The 17,855-nt window shown below is 55.9% G+C and overlaps 1 protein-coding gene across 1 annotated transcript; it reads right to left on the bottom strand.

Annotated features, from left to right (window-relative positions):
* Positions 1–620: 620 nt before the first annotated feature.
* On the bottom strand, positions 621–17,328 carry PPM1J (protein phosphatase, Mg2+/Mn2+ dependent 1J). Its single transcript, XM_065403813.1, has 10 exons — positions 17,054–17,328; positions 13,402–13,528; positions 12,603–12,926; positions 10,963–11,075; positions 7,235–7,319; positions 4,120–4,238; positions 3,808–3,871; positions 2,059–2,166; positions 1,242–1,393; positions 621–768 (listed from the first exon to the last, which is right to left on the bottom strand). The coding sequence occupies exons 1-10, from the start codon at positions 17,326–17,328 to the stop codon at positions 621–623; spliced, it is 1,515 nt and encodes a 504-aa protein (XP_065259885.1).
* Between the last annotated feature and the right edge of the window lie 527 nt (positions 17,329–17,855).

The raw sequence follows: 17,855 nt of genomic DNA on the forward strand, positions 1-17,855 counted from the left end.
CAGGACTGTTACTTAGCTACGAGCAGGAGGCCGAGCGTCAGGACTGTGCATGCCAGGCAATTAGGCACTAGTGTTGTGAGGACTGGACAGGCGCCCGTCCCACGGGCGTGTGGGAGCAGCAGCTGATGCAGATCTCGAGGGGGGAGGAGGAAAGGTTTGCAGAGGGCAGCACGCACTCCCCCGGGCGTGGAGAACTGCAGCCACTCCCGCTAATCCACCCCATTCTCACTTTACCAGAACCAGCAACCACAGTCCTGGGGGCTCTCTCCCGGCCCTGCAGAGGACACTTGGAGAGCCAAGTAAGAACACAGTCCTCTGGCGGGGACCAGGTCGGGTAGGGTTGGGTACGGGTGCTGGCATCAAAACAGTCCTGCCTTGCTCTCCCCAGCCCGAGGGCCCCAGATGGCTTTTCCATCACCAGCTGCTACGGCTCTAGGCTCTGCCCAGCAGCAGGGAAGCAGCGGGTGGAGAGGGGGCGCGGGAGCAGGCTGGGGTTCCACGGTTTCTTACTCCTCTTGTAGGAGAGGCAGGAAGCTGGTCAGGCAGCCCCTGCGCCCCCCCAGCCCAGGTCCTGGTCCCACGCCGACTGTAGCGGTGCCGCGCCCCGGGGTAGCTTGGCCTCACGTGTAATTGCCGGGGCCGCCCAGAGGAATCACGAAGACGGAGATGTCGTCTCCGGAACCCAGCTTGTCGTTGGCCAGCCGCCAGCCTCGCTCCTTCAGCACCCCTCTGGACCTCACCACCAGCTTGTAGGCGGCCCTGGTGTACCTGCAGCACCGCCGGGGACGACGAACGGAGGCAGCCAGTCAGTAGCAAAGGCTCCCTCCCCCCGCCATCCACACTTGGGGCAGATCCCCCATCCTAGAGCCCCCTACTGAGGCCGACCGTACGCCCTGGTGAGAAAGGGGATGGCTGGGGGGGGGGGGGTGTCAAGCTCTGTGGGGCCTGTGGGAGACCGTGTGGGGAGGTGAGAGGAATACATTGCTCTCAGATGACCCCTCCTGCCCGCTCCAGTGCTTTGTGGGAAGCAGCATCCAGCCCCACCCCCGGGGACACACGGCTGTGACACGGTGCCTTTGAGGCGAGACAACAGCAGGCTGTGGGAACTGTAGCCTGAAAGGGAACGATGGCGGCAAGCCGGGAGCGCTGGGCGTTTGGGACAGCAGGGCCCCCTTCCGCACTGCAGCCATCCCGCCCACGCCTTCACTCCAGGGACAATACGCCCGGCCCCCTCGACTCACCTGCAGGGGTCGTTTGGCTCGTAGCTCATCAGCACTTCCGTGACCACGTCAGCCACCTCCCGGTCATTGGTCACGTCCCAGAGCCCGTCGGTGCCCAGGACCAGCACGTCGTCAGGGCAGTGTTCGTACTGCGTCAGGTCGTAAACTCTGACCTGGCGAGAGACAGGGGCTCAGAGCAAACATGGGCGCCGGAGAGGGGCTCGGAGCAAACACCAGCCACTTGCTATTGCACTTCAGAAAGGGCCTGTCGAGCTCCTGCCCTGCCCTGCGTCACAGCACCATGCCCTGGCCCGTCTCCCCCAGGAGCTGCTCCAGCCAGCAAACGGGGATCCCAAGGGTTCCTATCTCGCTGTCGCTTTCAGAGTCATCTCCCTGTCCCAACTGGGCTCAGAAGGGCAGAGAGGAGACAGAAGGGAGACCAAGCAAAGCATTGTCCTCCACACCCAGACACGCGGCCCCAGCTCCCCCTCTGTCCAGCAGGGATGGCAGCCCTGCCCTGCCTCACAGGGGTGTGGGAGGATAACTGAACTAAACTCTGCAAGGCGCTCAACTACCCCGATTATGGGGAATGAATGCCTCAGGCAGACGGCTGGGCCGGGGGCAATGGCAGAGCTGTGTGACGGGCCCAGGACTGGAATAACCGGGGCTGCGTAAGGGCAGGACAGAGGTGCCGTGGCAGAACTCACGTGGTGCCAGCCCACATGACCCTATCGCTAAAAGCCCCTCCCTGAGGTGAGCACTGAATTCGCTCACATTACCTAGCACCAGCCACTGCGGGTAACTCTGGGGAGGAGGACAGCGGGCCGGCCAAACTCACCTCAGGGACACAGGAGAGGAAAGGCTTGATGTGGATATTGGAGTTGTACACCTTGAGGTCGTGGTCTCCTAAGCCCCGCGTGACCCCGATTGTTGCCATCACCCGTGCCTGGCGGGAAAGCAAATCAAACAGCTTCACTGTCTGCTCCCCCTTGGCTCCAGGGAAATGCACGCACGGTGGGTGCTGCAGTCAGTGCATCTGCAGGGGGCCTGAGTGGGCCCTTGGGCTCACTAGAGAAAACAGGGCTGGAATTTAAACCTTCAGAGACAGAAATCTCCCCACAACCCACCCACCAGCAGAAGCCAGACAAGAAGAGTCCCCCCAAACCATTGCAGACTCTAATGTCCCAGCTCCATGCCTGGATTTCTGTGACCCCTCTAAACTCCTGGCCTCCCTGTTCAATGGGGATTGTGTCTTTATGACACACTGTACCCCATGTTCACCACTTTTATATGGCTATGATATATTTCATACAAAGTTGACCTTGTGAGGTATCATTTAAAAACTTGTAATTTACTGAACATCACCGTCATGTTAAAATGTGTGTAAAGCTATGAGATTTTACTATATGTTTGTTACTGAAATATGTTGTAATTCTGAGGAATGCCTACAGACTAGCTCCTCAGAGACAACAAAGGACTGGCCACAGGTGTTAGAAAATTATTAATTGCTGAAACAACCTTTCACCAGCAATGGAGACTGTACATAAAGAATTTACATGTCATCTCCAAGACTGCTCAAACTTCACGTACACAGAAGGTGTAGGCAAGAAATTTAAAATTCACCTAAAAGACATTTTGAATTTCATGTGCACAGGGGACTGTTTTGTCTACCCCCCAGCTGGGGGTAATCCTCAAGGAGGGGAAAAAGGAATAAGAATGGAGAACTCAAACACACAAATTACCTCTCCTCCCCCATCTCTATTCCAGGCAGCAAGATTGCTTGAAAGACAAATGTGCATCATTGAACTAGGGGGGAGTGGTCCTGGCCTGGAGGTTTTCCAGCCAGTACAGACTGCTGAAAGCTTTTGGGTAACATAAACCTTTTTCAGAGTAGCAGCCGTGTTAGTCTGTATCCGCAAAAAGAACAGGAGTACTTGTGGCACCTTAGAGACTAACAAATTTATTAGAGCATAAGCTTTTGTGGGCTACAGCCCACTTCTTCGGATGCATATAGAGTGAAATGAAAGCTTATGCTCTATAAACCTTTGTGCTTTTAATCCTATTAGTCTTGGTAACATTTAGGAATTAGCCTGCATGTTTATTTTTTTATTTCTTTTGTAACCAACTCTGACTTTAATGCCTTAGCACTTGTAAATCACTTAAAATCTACCTTCCTCTAGTTAATAAACTTCTTGTATTGTTTTATCTAAACCAGTGTGTTTGATTGAAGTGGTTGGGAAATCTCTACTCAGGTCAACAGGGCTGGTGCACATTCATTACCCATTGTTGAAATGACGGGCTAATTATGAGCTTGTACGGTCCAGTGGGCTACTGGCCAGTGCAAGATGCACATTTCTGGGGGGCAAGGCTGGGATTGAGAGAGATGCAGATTTCGCCCTGTATCTGTTCACGGCTGGCTGGGAGAGCATTCATGTATTCAGTTGGGAGTGACGTGACATGCCAGTGTGTGAGCAGAGCCTGGGGGGTGGCTGTTCTGACAGTAAAGCAGTGGAGAAGGCATCCCAGCAGTTCAGGTTGTACCCTGGGGAATGTGTCAGTCCGTATCTCACACCTGCAGTTCCTTTACCTTTTTACCTTCTCCGTAGATAAGCGGAAACTTCAGGTCGTCCTCTTCTATCCTTTTATAGGCCCTGGTTACAAACAGGGAGATGACCTGTTACGGGGCAGGTAAAGCTTCCAGCAGCATCCTGGGCTGTTTTCAACAGAGAAGCCTGAGCCCGTCAGACACTCAGGCCCTGCCTACGCTGGCAGCTGCCAACAGGTGCAGCTGAACCCACAGACAGGGTACGGCTGCATTTCTCTTTGACAGGGGCAGGAGGGTCTAAGCAGCTAAGTCATCAGCTGGCGCAAAGTGTAACGAGCAGGTTAGTGGCCTTACCAGCCATTCATGTTCTGGTCTCTGTACAGCATCTTCTTCCCCAGTTCCTTGTGCTGAATTCTCCGGGGAAACTCGAGGTGCGTGAACTCATTCCCCAGCAGCTCAGGTCTCAAAAACCCCTGAGGGGAGAAAACAGCAGATTCAGCCGCAAAACCCAGCGGCGCCCTGTGAACGTAAACAAGACACACAGCCTGGGCCCCAGGCACGGAGCAGGGGCTATGCTGGAGAGGGGGCCCACAGCACATCGTTCTCCAGCTCATTAAGACACTGGGCTTTGAGAGCAAAGGCAAACGTTCAGGCCGGGCTCCTGGGCACATCAACCCCCTCTGCACTGCAGCAAGGGCACCGTATGCTGGTCCCAAGGCAACACAGCTTGGCTACCAACAGCCTTTTCTCCAGCTGCAGCTGCGCTGCCCTATTTCATGAAGGTCTGACTCATGTTTGATGGCTTCCAATAAGCGTCCTGGAGAGGATGGTTCTGATTTCAATGGGCTTGGGGTTCCCTGGGTCACTCCTCAGAGGGGTACAGCGAATGGGCCAGACACCGCCAGGAAAGGGGCTAAAATGGCTTTTATTATTGGGGACAACAGCAACACATCTCACTGCGACTGGAAAGCCCGCAGGGTATCTTTCCAGGGCAGCCACCTCCCAGCACTGCACCGGAAAGCCCCAGTTCCACGTGAGAGCAGAGCGGCTCCATGTAGTTCTGGGCACAAATGCCACTCGTGATGTCAACGGGGGCCTTTGCCCATGCTGATCTGGAAAGGGCTTTGCAATAACTGGCCCAGAGGGTCTGGCTGAAATATGCAAGAGAGAAAATTCCGGGGGAGGCTGAAATGCACCCAGGTCCAGTTCAGGTACCCAGAGGTCACCCGTGGGTTGCAATGGCGAGGCGGAGTAGGGCAAGAGACAGTCAGTCCACCAGCCTGAATTCTGAACTAGCAGAGACGAGACAGGGGCACCGGGTACAGACAGCAAACACTGGCCCAACTCTGGGGCTCAGAGATGGCAAGTGAAATGCAACAGGCAGTGACTTCTCTTCTCTCAGCCGGAGCCTCCGGGCCATGATTAACGCCATGGCCTCTGCCAACCCCTCCTGTTCATTTGCCCAGACACAACAAGAGGAAACGCTGGGATTTAGATACTGAACTAGCCTCTGTGGGCGGCGCCATTGTCAACAATGTCCCGTCGTTACTGAATATTTCCTTGGACGTTTAAACAGCGCCCATGTGAAGGTTCCCAACGGTTTCATTCTGCAAAGAGAGGGATCTCCTCAGGGACCCAATTCCCTTCCCACCCCCCAAAACCTTTAGTCCCATATTTCTCCATGGGTCCGGGATGGTCCATGGACCACAGAGTGCGAACCACTGCTCTAAACAAAGGCAAATTTCCCCCAGCAGACCCCTAGCCAATGAGTTGTCTGCTCAAGCTTACAAGGGAATCTTCTGCATCAGCCCACCCCTGGAGCCACACCAGTGGGGCAGGGAACTTTGACATGCAATTATCACATTGCACCAGAGTGCAGGGATAAGAGAGACCCAGTGCCGAAATGCAGGGAGGGACATGGGGTGGGGGGGAGTCGAACAATGTTAGCAAATGCCGAATGACTTAGCAGAGGAAAAGCCGAGAGCGGGAGGTGAGGGAATCCAGCGCAGAGCTGCAGACAATCTCTGCTGGAAGGAAGGCTGTTCCCCGGGGCTGTGTTTTCTATCGATAGGACCAGAAGTCTAACTGTGAAATAAATGCCCTCCGTTTAACTTGTGTAATGGTCTGGAGTACTGGTCCGAAACACTGCAGCTTACAGCAGCATTGCTGCAGTTTCCTGCATTATTATGAGGGTACTTGTTGGATACAAACCCTACAAAAGGACTTGGGCTGAAATCGAGTCACCCCAGCCCATGGGGCAAATAGAGGGTTGATTTTCTGACTGCTCCGTTTTTCTGCCCCAGCCAATTGGAGAGACTCCACTGCTGGATGCAATTTCCTCCTTTCCGGGGCTGTTTGAAAATAGAGCTGAGGACAGGAAACCTCCTGGGGTTTTTCCAAGGTAGAGTCGGAGCCAGGAAACATGTCCAGCAAAACCTCAGCTAACTCCTATGTCACCTTCTCCCTCCCCCTCACTGTGGGGGGTTTTCTTTACAACTGTATCAAGTTTTGTTTTGCAGCAGAGTGATTTTTCCAAGGCAAACTGGAGAGGGAAGCTTTCAGGAACCACAAAAGCAATGCTCAGACTTGATCTGTTTTCCTAGTGCTGTAGCAGGCACCGGGGTGCAGAATCAAGACTTGGCATTAGCAGAGTCTCCCATCACCTGCTGCTCCAGAGGAGAACTATGGGGCCTGGGAACGTGATGGACAAAGGGAGGGGCAATGTGTACCGTCCAGGAGACTGGGGAATGAGACAGCACTAAATAAATATCAGAGGGGCCTCGCCCTTCCCATCTCTCTACCTCGGGCATGGCACACAGTCCATTGGCTCTGTGCTGGCGCGAGGAGGCAGATTGCCAACTCTGGAGAGCGCTGCCCTCTCTACGCCCAGCGTGAACGCAGAACGAGCCATAGCAAGGCAAGTGCTCCCCTCGCTGGCCTGCTCAGACCTAGGGGTGAGAGGAGTTCGGTCTCCATGGCCTGTTCAGCCCTCGGCCTCTCTGCTGAGGCTGCTACATGAGAGGTTTGTCCGCGCAAGAGAGAACGGGCTGAGACCACTGACTCGCTCCCAGGGGTCCCCAGACAGCTCTGAGTCAGCGTAACTGCCAACCTGGCCTGGACCCAGTGCCCTAGAGGGTAAAGAGCTCATATGCCATTCCCCAACCCCCGAGACAGTCCGACGTGGGACTGGATTGGAACTAATGAGGCCCCAACCCCCCATCCAGGCCCCGCCAAACTGCACTTATTTCACAATCTGGGGCAGAAGGAAACCGCTGCTGATTCACCCGAGGGGTCGTATTTAGCGAACAAACCTCACACAAGTAATCTCAGTGTGACTTGCACTGTAGCCATTTCCCCAGCTGCACAACTGCCCGGTGAGCTGCCCTGCTCATCTGGTTACAGAGACAAGACGGTCAGCAGTGGGGGGGGAGGTTGGAAGGAATCAGATGAGAAGAAAGTTCTTTCTTACTAAAAACTGTAGCCTCTGCCTCTCTGTTTCTGGAGTAAACTCCCTGGACATTGGAATGATTTCCCCGTTACGGATGATAATGGCCCTGCAATGAAATATGGAATGATGAGATTAGTGAGAAAGGGAAAGCGGCTGTTCTCTCATTTCACAGCTAAAGGAGGAACGTTACCGTGGGCTCCCTCCAGACCTGCCGGAGGCTCCTGGTTTATTTACTGCACAACACACCTTTGAGGAGCGAGGTGTCTCACACTGTCTATTCGCCATTGTGTATTTTTGTATCTGCTGCGTTCAGATTCCACCAGCCCTGAGCTCAAGAACCAGTTGCTGGCTACACTACTGCGAATCCCCCGAAGCTGCTATTGGGAGAGGCAGGCATGGGGGGCGCAGTCTGTCTCAGGGAGACCACAGGGGTTAAAAAATAAAAAGTAGAAAGGGGGACGGAGAAAATAATCTAGGGTGGAAAGTGGAGCAGTGGCGGCTGGCTGTGTGAAAAGGATCTGCATTAAGGTCACGGAGGCATCGTTAACAGGAGAGCGGGACAGGGAGCATGCAGAACTCCTTGGCAGTTCACAGACAGGATACGCGGGGAATATTATCCTGTGTTACTTGTTCACTGCCGGTGCTGTGCAAGACAGGATGGGCTGTTCAGTGGATATGTAAAAAAAGCTGCTCACGGCACCTGGCCAGAGGTTACTAAGTGCAGCCAAGGTCCTTGGGCGTCAGTGCCTGGCTGGATCTCTGGCTTTCGCTGTGCTCTATGGCAGCGGGGTCCTCTCCACGCACTGTGCGACTGCTGCAGGCACTCCTGGGGCCCGCTCGGTGTTTGCTTCCCTGATCAGAGGTAAAGCAGAGACCCTGACTCGGTTGCCGCCGTCGCTCTGGAAGGATCCCAGCGTCGCCAGCCAATGGATGAGAAGCGGCTGGTCGACATTACGGGGCCGGTCAATGTCTGTGTGGGAACGGCGCTCACTTATGCAGCAGGTTCTAGCCCCTGTGCGTACTCTGAGCCACAGCCACCCCACAGTCCCCCTGCTGCCCCACCTGTTGGCTCGGTTAGACGGCAAGCTCCTTAGGGGAAGGGCCGTCCTTCCACTACATGTGAGCACTCAGGCCCTAGCACGATGGGGCCCGACCCCCGACTGGGGCTCCCCCCGCTCCTGCAACAGAAACGGCACCAAGAACCACCCCCAGCCATTGCCCGGTGAAGCCAGCGTTATACTAGTGCCTGTGCAGAGGGCAGGGACAGCTGCAGGAGAGAGACATGGGCTCTACTCTGCCTCGTGCCCCCCAGCAGGACCCTTAACTGACTTCCCTGGCACGGCCGCCTCTGTTCCTGGCCAGGAAGAACACAGCCCACTTCTCGGCTGGCAGGGGGAGTCTGCAGCACCAGCAACTGTGCGCGCATGGGGGGAATTCCTCGTTTAACCAAGCACCACGGACAGAGCTGAACGTGGGAGCCCAGAGCAGCACGTTGGATCGGTTACCAGGAGCCGCACTCCAACAGGGACACAAGAGATGGGCCTCTTCCGGCCAAGCTGGATCTCACTATCTGGGACACTTTGCCCAGACCCACGCATGGGACAGCAGCTGGCAGCGTGGAGAGGATAATAATAAATAATAAAATAATTAATGGAGATATCCCATCTCCTAGAACTGGAAGGGACCTTGAAAGGTCATCAAGTCCAGCCCCCTGCCTTCACTAGCAGGACCAAGTACTGATTTTTGCCCCAGATACCTAAGTGGCCCCCTCAAGGATTGAACTCACAACCCTGGGTTTAGCAGGCCAATGCTCAAACCACTGAGCTATCCCTCCCCCCCTCGTGAGAGGCCTGCTGAGGCCACTAGAAGCTGCTGGAGATGAAACCGATGCCTGCTCCCTCCAGCTACCCGCAGCCGTGACGGAAGATGCTTCCTCCATTTGGCATGAGCACCTTCCACGCAGCAACACGGCAGCACAGGGCTCTCCAGCAACGCAGGGTTCACACTGACGACAGTCACAGCCTGGCCTACTCCACCGCCTCGCTGCATTTCCTGGCCAGTGGTCAACAGAGAGCTTCAGCAAGACCCTCTCCAGACCGGTGGCTCCCCCCCGGCCCAGCTTCATCAGCTGGCAGTGCCACTCACAGCCTCCTTCAACTCGCTCCTACAGCAGCTCAGCTGGGCGTGAAACGCCCCTATGCAGGGCACCAAGTTCACCCCCCCCCCGCCCCCCCAAACAACAAATTCCACCAACACCCACATTTGCTGGGGTGACATTTATGCAAGGGGGGTACAATTTTCAAAAGTACCTAAGTGATTTAGGAGCCTAAATGCCATTGATTTCCACTAGTACTTAAGCACCTAAGTCACATAGGAGCTTTTGTAAATAAGATTTAGATTGCAAGTGCCTAAGGGCTTATCTACACACAGGTTTTGCACCATTGAAACTATCCCCCCCCGCCCCCAATCAAAATAGTTACATGGGTACAAAAAGTGCCTGCACCCCTGGGCTCAGACACACAGGGTCCATCTACACTGCAATAAAATACGCGTGGCACAGCAGTGGCTGGCCTGGCTCGGACAGCGGGGCCGTTTGGGCTCAGTCTGGACCCCGGGTTCTGAGACCCCACAACACGGGTGGTGTCAGAGCCTGGGCTCCAGCCTGAGGCCAAACGGCCACGCTGTGAGTTTTAGCCCTGCAGGGCTCCGAGACTCAGTGGTTTCTCCTTGCCATGGAGGCATACGCCCAGGCGCTCCTGCACATCTCCCCCAGGGGGATTTTCACTCCCCTCCAGCCGGCTACGGTGTGAAATGCAGGTCAGGCCTGGAGTCTGATTTACAACAATATGTAACGCATGCAGCGGAAAGGGCTGTTAGGAAATACTGCTAGGGGAACAAAAGAACTCACTCCAGAGACCCACTCCCCCCGTTTTTAATCACACACAACAAGGTGCTGCCAAGGAAGGTGTCTGGAGCTTAAGGAATCAAATCCCGAGTTAAAGGAGGCAATTCTACACTACCCGAGTGCACCGGGCCGACGGGAGGACACCAGCATTCCTTCCTTCAGGGCTTACTCTGCTGCTCCGCCATTACCTACAGCTCTGGACAGTTTGCTATTGAAACACCCCTGTGGTAGTGCACGAACCTGCCGTTTACAGCTGTATGCAGAGGCATGCGGTGCAGCACCCTCATCAGCCCCAGCCCCAGGCTTTGGGATCCACGCCTGGCCAGTAGCTGTGACGAGGAGGGTTTCTCCTGGGCTGTCACATGCCTTCCAAGCTTTTTTTTTTTTTTTTTTTTTTTTAAATGGGTGTGTTTATTTCCTCGATCAGTCAGTGACTGGAGGTGGGGGGTCAGACCCATTTCCAGCAGGCAGCGAAGGAGTCTAAGGCTAGGTCTACACTACCCGCCTGAATCGGCGGGTAGAAATCGATCTCTTGGGGATCGACTTATCGCGTCTCGTCAGGACGCAACAATCGATCCCCGAATCGACGCGCTTACTCCACCAGCGGAGGTGGGAGTAAGCGCCGTCGACTGGGAGCCGCGGCAGTCGATTTTGCCGCCGTCCTCACAACAGGGTAAGTCGGATCTGATACGTCGAATTCAGCTACGCTATTCGCGTAGCTGAATTTGCGTATCTTAAATCGACCCCCCCCGTAGTGTAGATGTAGCCTCAGTCCATAGTCACACTGTGACTGCAGCTGCCCTGGCCCAGATACTGGCCCCTGTACACACTCGCTGTCTCCTACCTACTGTCGCCTGCGTTTGCCACGTAGACTTTCCCCAGGAGGTAAACCACAGCCAGGGCGCAGCAGCCTCCTGCCACGAGCCGGGTCGTCCGCTCCCGCTCAATCTGCTCATCCTGCGGAGACAGACAGCAAGACGAATCCACAGATGGAGGCAGCTCAAAGAGAGACGTCAGGGCCCCAGACAGAGCAGGGCTCTTCTAGGCAGGCTGCTGAACCAGACGGTGGGTGGGAAATACCCGCACACATGGAGCAGGGGTTACCGCTGCAACAGGCCCTCCAGCGTGCCCTCAGCTGGGCAAGGGCCCCCCAGCGCCAATCCGCCCTCCCCCGTATGCCGAAAGCTCTTCGGCCTGAACACCTTTGCTGTTCTCGCATGTCTCCCTGGTTAATTCCTCATTCTGCCCTCAGCCTCCTGACCCTGGGAGGTGGGTGTCCTGTACCCTCCCCACCCCCAACCTCTGCAACTGCCATGCTCGGCCACAGCCAGGAGCAGCAGCGAGAGGGTTAACGCCAGATCCTCCTCTCCCTTATCGATTGCACCCTCACTCACATGGCTGAGCACCATTGCCAGCCCTGTGCCTGCTGCTGGGTGCGTGGGGCCAGTCTTGCCTGCCCCCCATGCACACGGGACGCTTGGCACTGCATATGGGGCCCAGGTCTAGGCAAAATAAAGTGCCAGGCAGGCCAAGCATGCGTCATCTCCAAGGCACTGGCTGAGCTCTCAGCACCAGCGGGGGTTAGCAAAGACAGGGTCAGGCTCCTGAGTCCAGAGACTGCAGCTAGCCAAGCACATGCCCCAGCAGACCAAAATAGCCCTCTGCTGTCCCATCAGCACACTGGCTGCTAAAGGAAATGAGCGTACGTTCTAGCTGGAACGCAGCTGCTCGGCCAGGGCCAGGGCACATCCCCCTGCCTGATCCCAGGGGCTCCGGCCAGCCAGCGCTGGACACAGTGGTTCCTATGGGAAGTGGGGTGTCGCCTGGGTTCCCCTTGTGGTTCTCCCGGGGGCAGGCTGGGGAGAGGGGAGTCCTGCAGAGAGTGGCTTCCCTCAGCCTGCTGGGGGCTTGGGAAAGTAGCCGCAAAGAAAAAACAGCCTGGGAGCTGCTTGTGCAGAGCTGGGTTAGGCTTCTCCGAGCTGCTCCCTTGGGTGCCGTGAGGCAGTCTCCGTGTGAGACAGAAATGACACGTCAGCCTCCCTCCCGCCGGGGGCCTTAATGCTTCCTGTTGTTAATGGTGACGAAGAGGACGTGGCATCGCGTGGCGCAGTGGGAGAAGCTGATCTCGTGTGGCACGACCCCTGAGCAGAGCACCTCCAGCAACGGGGCCAATCTGCACACAGCGCAGGCTGCAGGGGAGGAGACAGGGCTTGGGGAGAGCAAGGAACGCTCGGAGAGAACTTTTCTCCTCCCTGCTGTAACTGTGGATGCGCTCATTAGCCCCAGACAGGCCAAATCCTTTCTGGCATCCTGCTGAGCTCCTGGCTTCGGTGATCTGTGTGGCAGTGAGTTCCACAGGTTAACTGTGCCATGTATGTTGTGGGGAGGAGAGGTTTACAGGCATTTCCTCCTCAGACAGTTCTCTACCCAGCTCCTCCCCTTCCACCTCCTGCTCTGGGGCTGCACGCTCCCCAGCTCGCTCACCATCCGCTTGAAGGCGTTCTCGATTGCACCGATCACCAGGCTTTCGTGAGAGACTGCCTTCTCCAGGTGGAATCGGGGCAGGGCATCATTGCGGAGCTCTGCATCCGCTTGTGCGAGGGGGGCCCGGTTCCGCTCAGCCGGGAGTGCCCGGGAATCGCTCGGCAGGCAGAGCGGGGGAGGGGAGGAGTCCTGTAAGATATCCACCAGGTCCCTGAGCTGGTCGCAGATGTGAAGGTGAAGCAGCTTGGATGCCATGACAGCGGCACCGCTGCCAGCGTGGCCGTCAAACAAGCCCCAATAGTGGAAGCAAAGGTCCTTCCTGCCCTGCTGGGAGAAACGGGACAGTTAGGGAATTCCCCTGGGAGGAAAACAAGGGGGAAGAGAGGGTGGGCACAACTGAGCAGGGAGGTTAGGGTCACAGGGCTGGGGCTTGGCTGGCCCAAGGCATTGATCCCAGGACAGTTCTAGTCCCGCCCACGAGGAGACTGACCAAGCTGGCTGCTCAGTGGCTTGTGCGAAATCAATTTATTGGTGGCCTCAGCGCAGTTCCCTGCCACAAGCGGCCCCTTCCCCTAGCGAGGCCAAGCACTGAATGGACTGAAATCCAATCGCACCCCAAAGGGGCCCAGGCCCGTGTGACCTCCCCTGTCAGCACACGCAGCGGATGGAATTTTGCATGTGCGTTTCCAAAGCCATTTTGCCTGGACCCTGGCAGGAGCAGGGCGTGGCGCAGAGAGTCAGCGTGAGAATTACAGGAAGCCCTGCGAGGATCCCGGCCTCCACTGTTTATACTGCTCACCCCCTCCGCTTCCCCTGTGCATTCCTTGGGCGCTGGGTTACACCTCGGACTGCATCTCCTGTCCACCACCACCACCTCGCAGCAGGCTTGATCCTCATTGTGCTGGCTCTTCCCAGCATTTATCACCCTAGGGGGAACCGAAAGAGATGAGAGAGACAATGATTTGGGGCAAACACTCCATTTATCAGCGGATTTCACTCTGTGACTGCAGAGAGACACGGCAGGCGCCAGCCAGTCCTTCACTCCCCCTGGTTATACAGCACGCAGAGAACAACTGCCCACTGAGACCAGCTAGCTCTTGTGGCAGGCTGTTCCTTCCTGTGCATCAGGCAAAGCTTCTGACTCAGAACCTGCTACAAGCCTTGGCTGCAGTCGTGTGCAAGATACACACACCAAGTCTGGCTGCCACAGGTCCTCTGCGAATGGGTTAGGTCACGTTCCAGTGTGTTCCAAAATCCTCAGTGCCCCACGGAAAGCCTGGTTTGCTTAAGCAGAAGTGGGCAGGCAAGATGTACCAGCAGAAACTTTTGCAAACAGAGTGACATTAACTAAGCTATCCCCCCTTGCTAAGCAAATTTCAGATCTCGATTGCAAAACCCGCTTTGTGGGAGGAAGTTGTAGATATGCAAAACAAGAAGTGCTCTTTGGGCAGCAGCTCTTTAAGTGGTTTATAGGGAAGGAATGGTGTCACATGCAGGAGAAGCAGTCAGAGCTAAACTGAAGGGTGCTTTTAACGAGTTCCTCTAATAGTCTGAAAGGTTCCTACTTCTGAGAACTCAAGTGCAGGGTTTTCTATCCCCATTACCGCACTGGAGCAAGTAACATTTCAAAGAGTTCAGAAGTTGGAAAGAAACCCAGAAAAACCCATCCAAGCTTTGGCTTGTTACCATCACAAACTGTGAGCAAAAAACCCCCAACTGTGTGTAAACAAACAAGAAAGATGGTAATTTCAGAACCATAATAATGCCAAAGTCTAAGACAGTGACTGCTGTTTATGATAGTGAAACAGCACCACCAGGGGCCACCTCTAAAATATATCATTTTACAAAAATATCTTATAGCTTCTCCAAGATTTCCAGTACTTCCCCCCTCCCACTCTTTAATTAAAGACAAATTTCTACTAGATGACCCATCTTTGCTTATCCCTGGGGTGGTCACTTGAAGGTAGGTTTCACTGTAATACCCTACAGGGAAGTGATGTTTCTGACAATAACAGAGCTGTGTGCAGCACTAACAGGATAGAAAAGAAAACAGGGAGTGCTTGGAAAATCCAGGTCCAGAAAACTAGCAGTGACAACACGTACCACTGTGAAAAGCAGCAGAGCAGGCACCAGACAAAAAAACACATTGAAATGAACCCCTGATTATCTAAGGTCCTTGTCACCAATAACATACACCTCCTCCCGGCCTCTCTCCTAGCTTAAGAGGAGGCCTTTGCAAAGAATTCCCCATTAAGTCTAGTTTTTACCCGCTTCATGGCTGGCATTTCAAAAGTCTCAGGGCCGGCTACAGGACGGAGGTGACAAAGCCAAAAAAGGCCAGGCTGCGGGAGGGTCCCTTGTGCTCCTCCCAAGGAGATGAAGTGACCTGACTGGCCTAACGTCTCTGGAAACGGTCCAGGTAATACAGCCAAGTTAGCTTAGGGGGCCTCTCCTGCTCCCAATGAGCATGATAGGAGCAGGTCTTTAAAGAGGAAGTGTGAAGTGGCTCCTTCCCAGGAGCCTGGGATTCAAGTCCCTGCTCCTCTGTGATCTTGGGAAGCTCAGTCTCTCTGAGCCTCAGTTCCCCACCTGTGAAAAGGGATAATGTGAGATACATCCAGTAAATACATTAAAGATTGTGAGGCACTTGGATACTGCAATGACAAGGGCTGTATATCCAGCTGACAAAAGGGCAAACCAAAAGCCCAAACAGCACAGCCCGGCTCCTCTCAAATCTACTTTTGACTTTTCTTAGGGCCAGGTTCCAACACCCTTATTCACCCGGAATAACACCTTACTCTGCGCGTCATCCCACTATGGCAATGTGACTGCTCACCTGCAAAAAGCTAAGCTAACAGGTAAGTCTTTGTAGGCCTGGGGCTAAAGACACCGTTCAGTGGGAGGGCAGCAGGCACGGGCCCATCAGGTTTGCTGCCCTGCAGAAGGTATTTGTTTCACCTACGCAGGTACACAGGTAAGCCCATAATAATTCATTTAAAAGGAAAACATAACTTGTGCCTTCCAGGACAGGCAACAAATGGAATCAGAGTCAGCACTTGACGCTTGGCCAACTAGATGACGATATTTACAATAGATTTTATCTCAAGGCTGAGCCCCAGTAACCTTCTTACAACTAAGAGGAGCTGTCTTGCCGTGTCAGGGTGTCAAAAGACCTTAGGGAACCTCAATGGAACTTGTGATAGAATGAAAACAAACAGAGCTTCCGTTTAGCAATACCACAGGTTTGAAACTGCAGGGGAGGAAATGAAAGTGGGCAGACATCTCTAAGGCAGTGCGGACCTTTGCTTTACTCCATCTCAGCTAATACAAAAAATACTGCTAAAAATTAAACTCCCACATTGTAGACTCTCTGGGAGAGGAATCACCTTTTCATTCTGTGCGCGCAGAGGCCCCAGCACTGTGGGGCCTCTCAGCAGTATGGCAATTGTAATACAGAACGATGTGCAGCCATTCATTGAACAGTTTACACACCAGGGCTCTAGAAATATAAAATCCTCTGGTAAACGGCAAGAGTCAGGGCCTCTAGAGGGAAGCTGGCCACAGCACAGCCGTGATCCTGCAAACAGGCTTCCCTGTTAACTCGTGTTTCTGTGTTCAGACTCACTTCACTCACCGATTACTCATGTGCATAAGCGTCTGCAGCTTCTGCAGAACGGTGCCTCCAGCTAAATGTCTGGCTCTGACCTGTGACAGGCGTTGGAGATGCTAAGCGCCACAACCGGTGACTGCACAGAGTGGCCAAGGCAGTGGATAAGCCGGGGAAAGTGAGTGCCCTTGGAGAGTTAAACACTGCTGCATGCTTGGTTCTGCTTTCCCAGTGAGGGGCAGGGCTGCTGTTTGCGCATGGAGAGACCCCCCGGGGGCAGGAACAAGGGAGCTATTCAGGGCCTAAGTGCTGGAACTAGGGGTGCTGCCACCCCCTGGCTTGAAGTGGATTCCATCACATACAGGGTTTACTTTGGTTCAATGGCTCTCAGCATCCCCACTATACACTTTGGTTCAGGACTCCTGATTCAGGGTCCCAGACTGAGTCAAGGGGACCCTCTCTCGACAGGGATCCCGCTGGGGGAGTCAGGCAGCACAGCGCCCTTAGGCTGGATACCCCGCAGCACAGGAGCGCCTGGGTCCCGTTCCCGCGGCAGCGCCCTGTGCAAACCAAACCCCGCCTTGTCCCCTGGGCAGCTGCACCCGCGGACATGCAGGACCCAGCTGCGGGGCCTTCTCCCTCCGTCCCCGGCCACCTGGCAGCGCAGGTGCTGGAACTGGGGGTGCTGCCGGCTTGCAGCACCGGGTTTGCAGGGTGGGCCAATGGCTCTCCGCACCCACGGGTACTCCCCTGCCCAGCTCCCTCCCCCGGAGCCCGACAGCCCCGGGCAGCCCGCATCATCTGCCCGGTGTCCCCGCCCAGCCCGGCGCGCCCCGCGGCTCACTCGGCGTAGCCGGTGCTCCAGGGCAGGCGGCGGCAGCTCTCCCGGGGGCTCTGCACGGCTCTGCCCGCGTGATCGTCCGCCCGCTGCAGCTCCTCCGAGGTGAGCTGCAGAAAGGCTGGTCTGGAGAAGCCGCCGCCCACGGGCGGCCCCCGGCAGGCGCTGGGGCCGGGCGGGACCGGGGGCGGCGCAGGCGAGTCCCGAGGGGGCTGAGCGCCGGGCGCGGGGCCCAGGCCCCCCACCAGCTGCGCCACCGCCGTGCGCACCCTGCCCAGCATGCTGCCTCCGCCGGCTGGCGCTCCGCTGGGGGCGGGCCGGCTCCGCTCCCCGCCTCCCCGCCGCAAGGGCTGCGGATCCGCCGGGCTGGCCCCGCCCCGGCAACCCCAGAGACCCCCCTGCACCCCGCTGCCCCCGGCACCCCAACACCCCTGCACCCCGCTGTTCCCTTCAGCACCTTCAAACCCCCTACACCCCGCTGTCCCCCCGGCACCCTAACCCCCCTGCATCCCACTGCCCCCAGCACTTTCAAACCCCGCTGTCCCCCAGTACCCCAAAACACCTGCACCTCGCTGTTCCCCTGGCACCCCTGAGACCCCATCACTGATCCCCTCCAGCACCCCAAACCCCCTGCACCCCACTGTTCCCCCAGCACCCCCGAAACCCCATCACTGACCCCCTCCAGCACTTCAAAATCCCTGCACCCCGCTGCCCCCTCCAGCACCCAACCCCCCTGTAACCCACTGCCCCCTCCAGCACCCCTGAGACCCCATCATTGACCCCCCTCCAGCACCTTCAAAATCCCTGC

Source organism: Emys orbicularis, chromosome 4 (genome assembly GCF_028017835.1).
Source record: "Emys orbicularis isolate rEmyOrb1 chromosome 4, rEmyOrb1.hap1, whole genome shotgun sequence".
Taxonomy (NCBI): Eukaryota; Metazoa; Chordata; order Testudines; family Emydidae; genus Emys; species Emys orbicularis.

Excerpts from the sequence above, each read along its gene's own strand:
- PPM1J (XM_065403813.1), bottom strand. The coding sequence starts at position 17,328 with ATGCTGGGCAGGGTGCGCACGGCGGTGGCGCAGCTGGTGGGGGGCCTG. Across the intron at positions 2,167-3,807 it reads TCTACGGAGAAGGTAAAAAG|GCACGGGTGATGGCAACAAT; the intron begins GTAAAGGAACTG and ends CTTTCCCGCCAG. Across the intron at positions 1,394-2,058 it reads TCCTCTCCTGTGTCCCTGAG|GTCAGAGTTTACGACCTGAC; the intron begins GTGAGTTTGGCC and ends GTCTCTCGCCAG.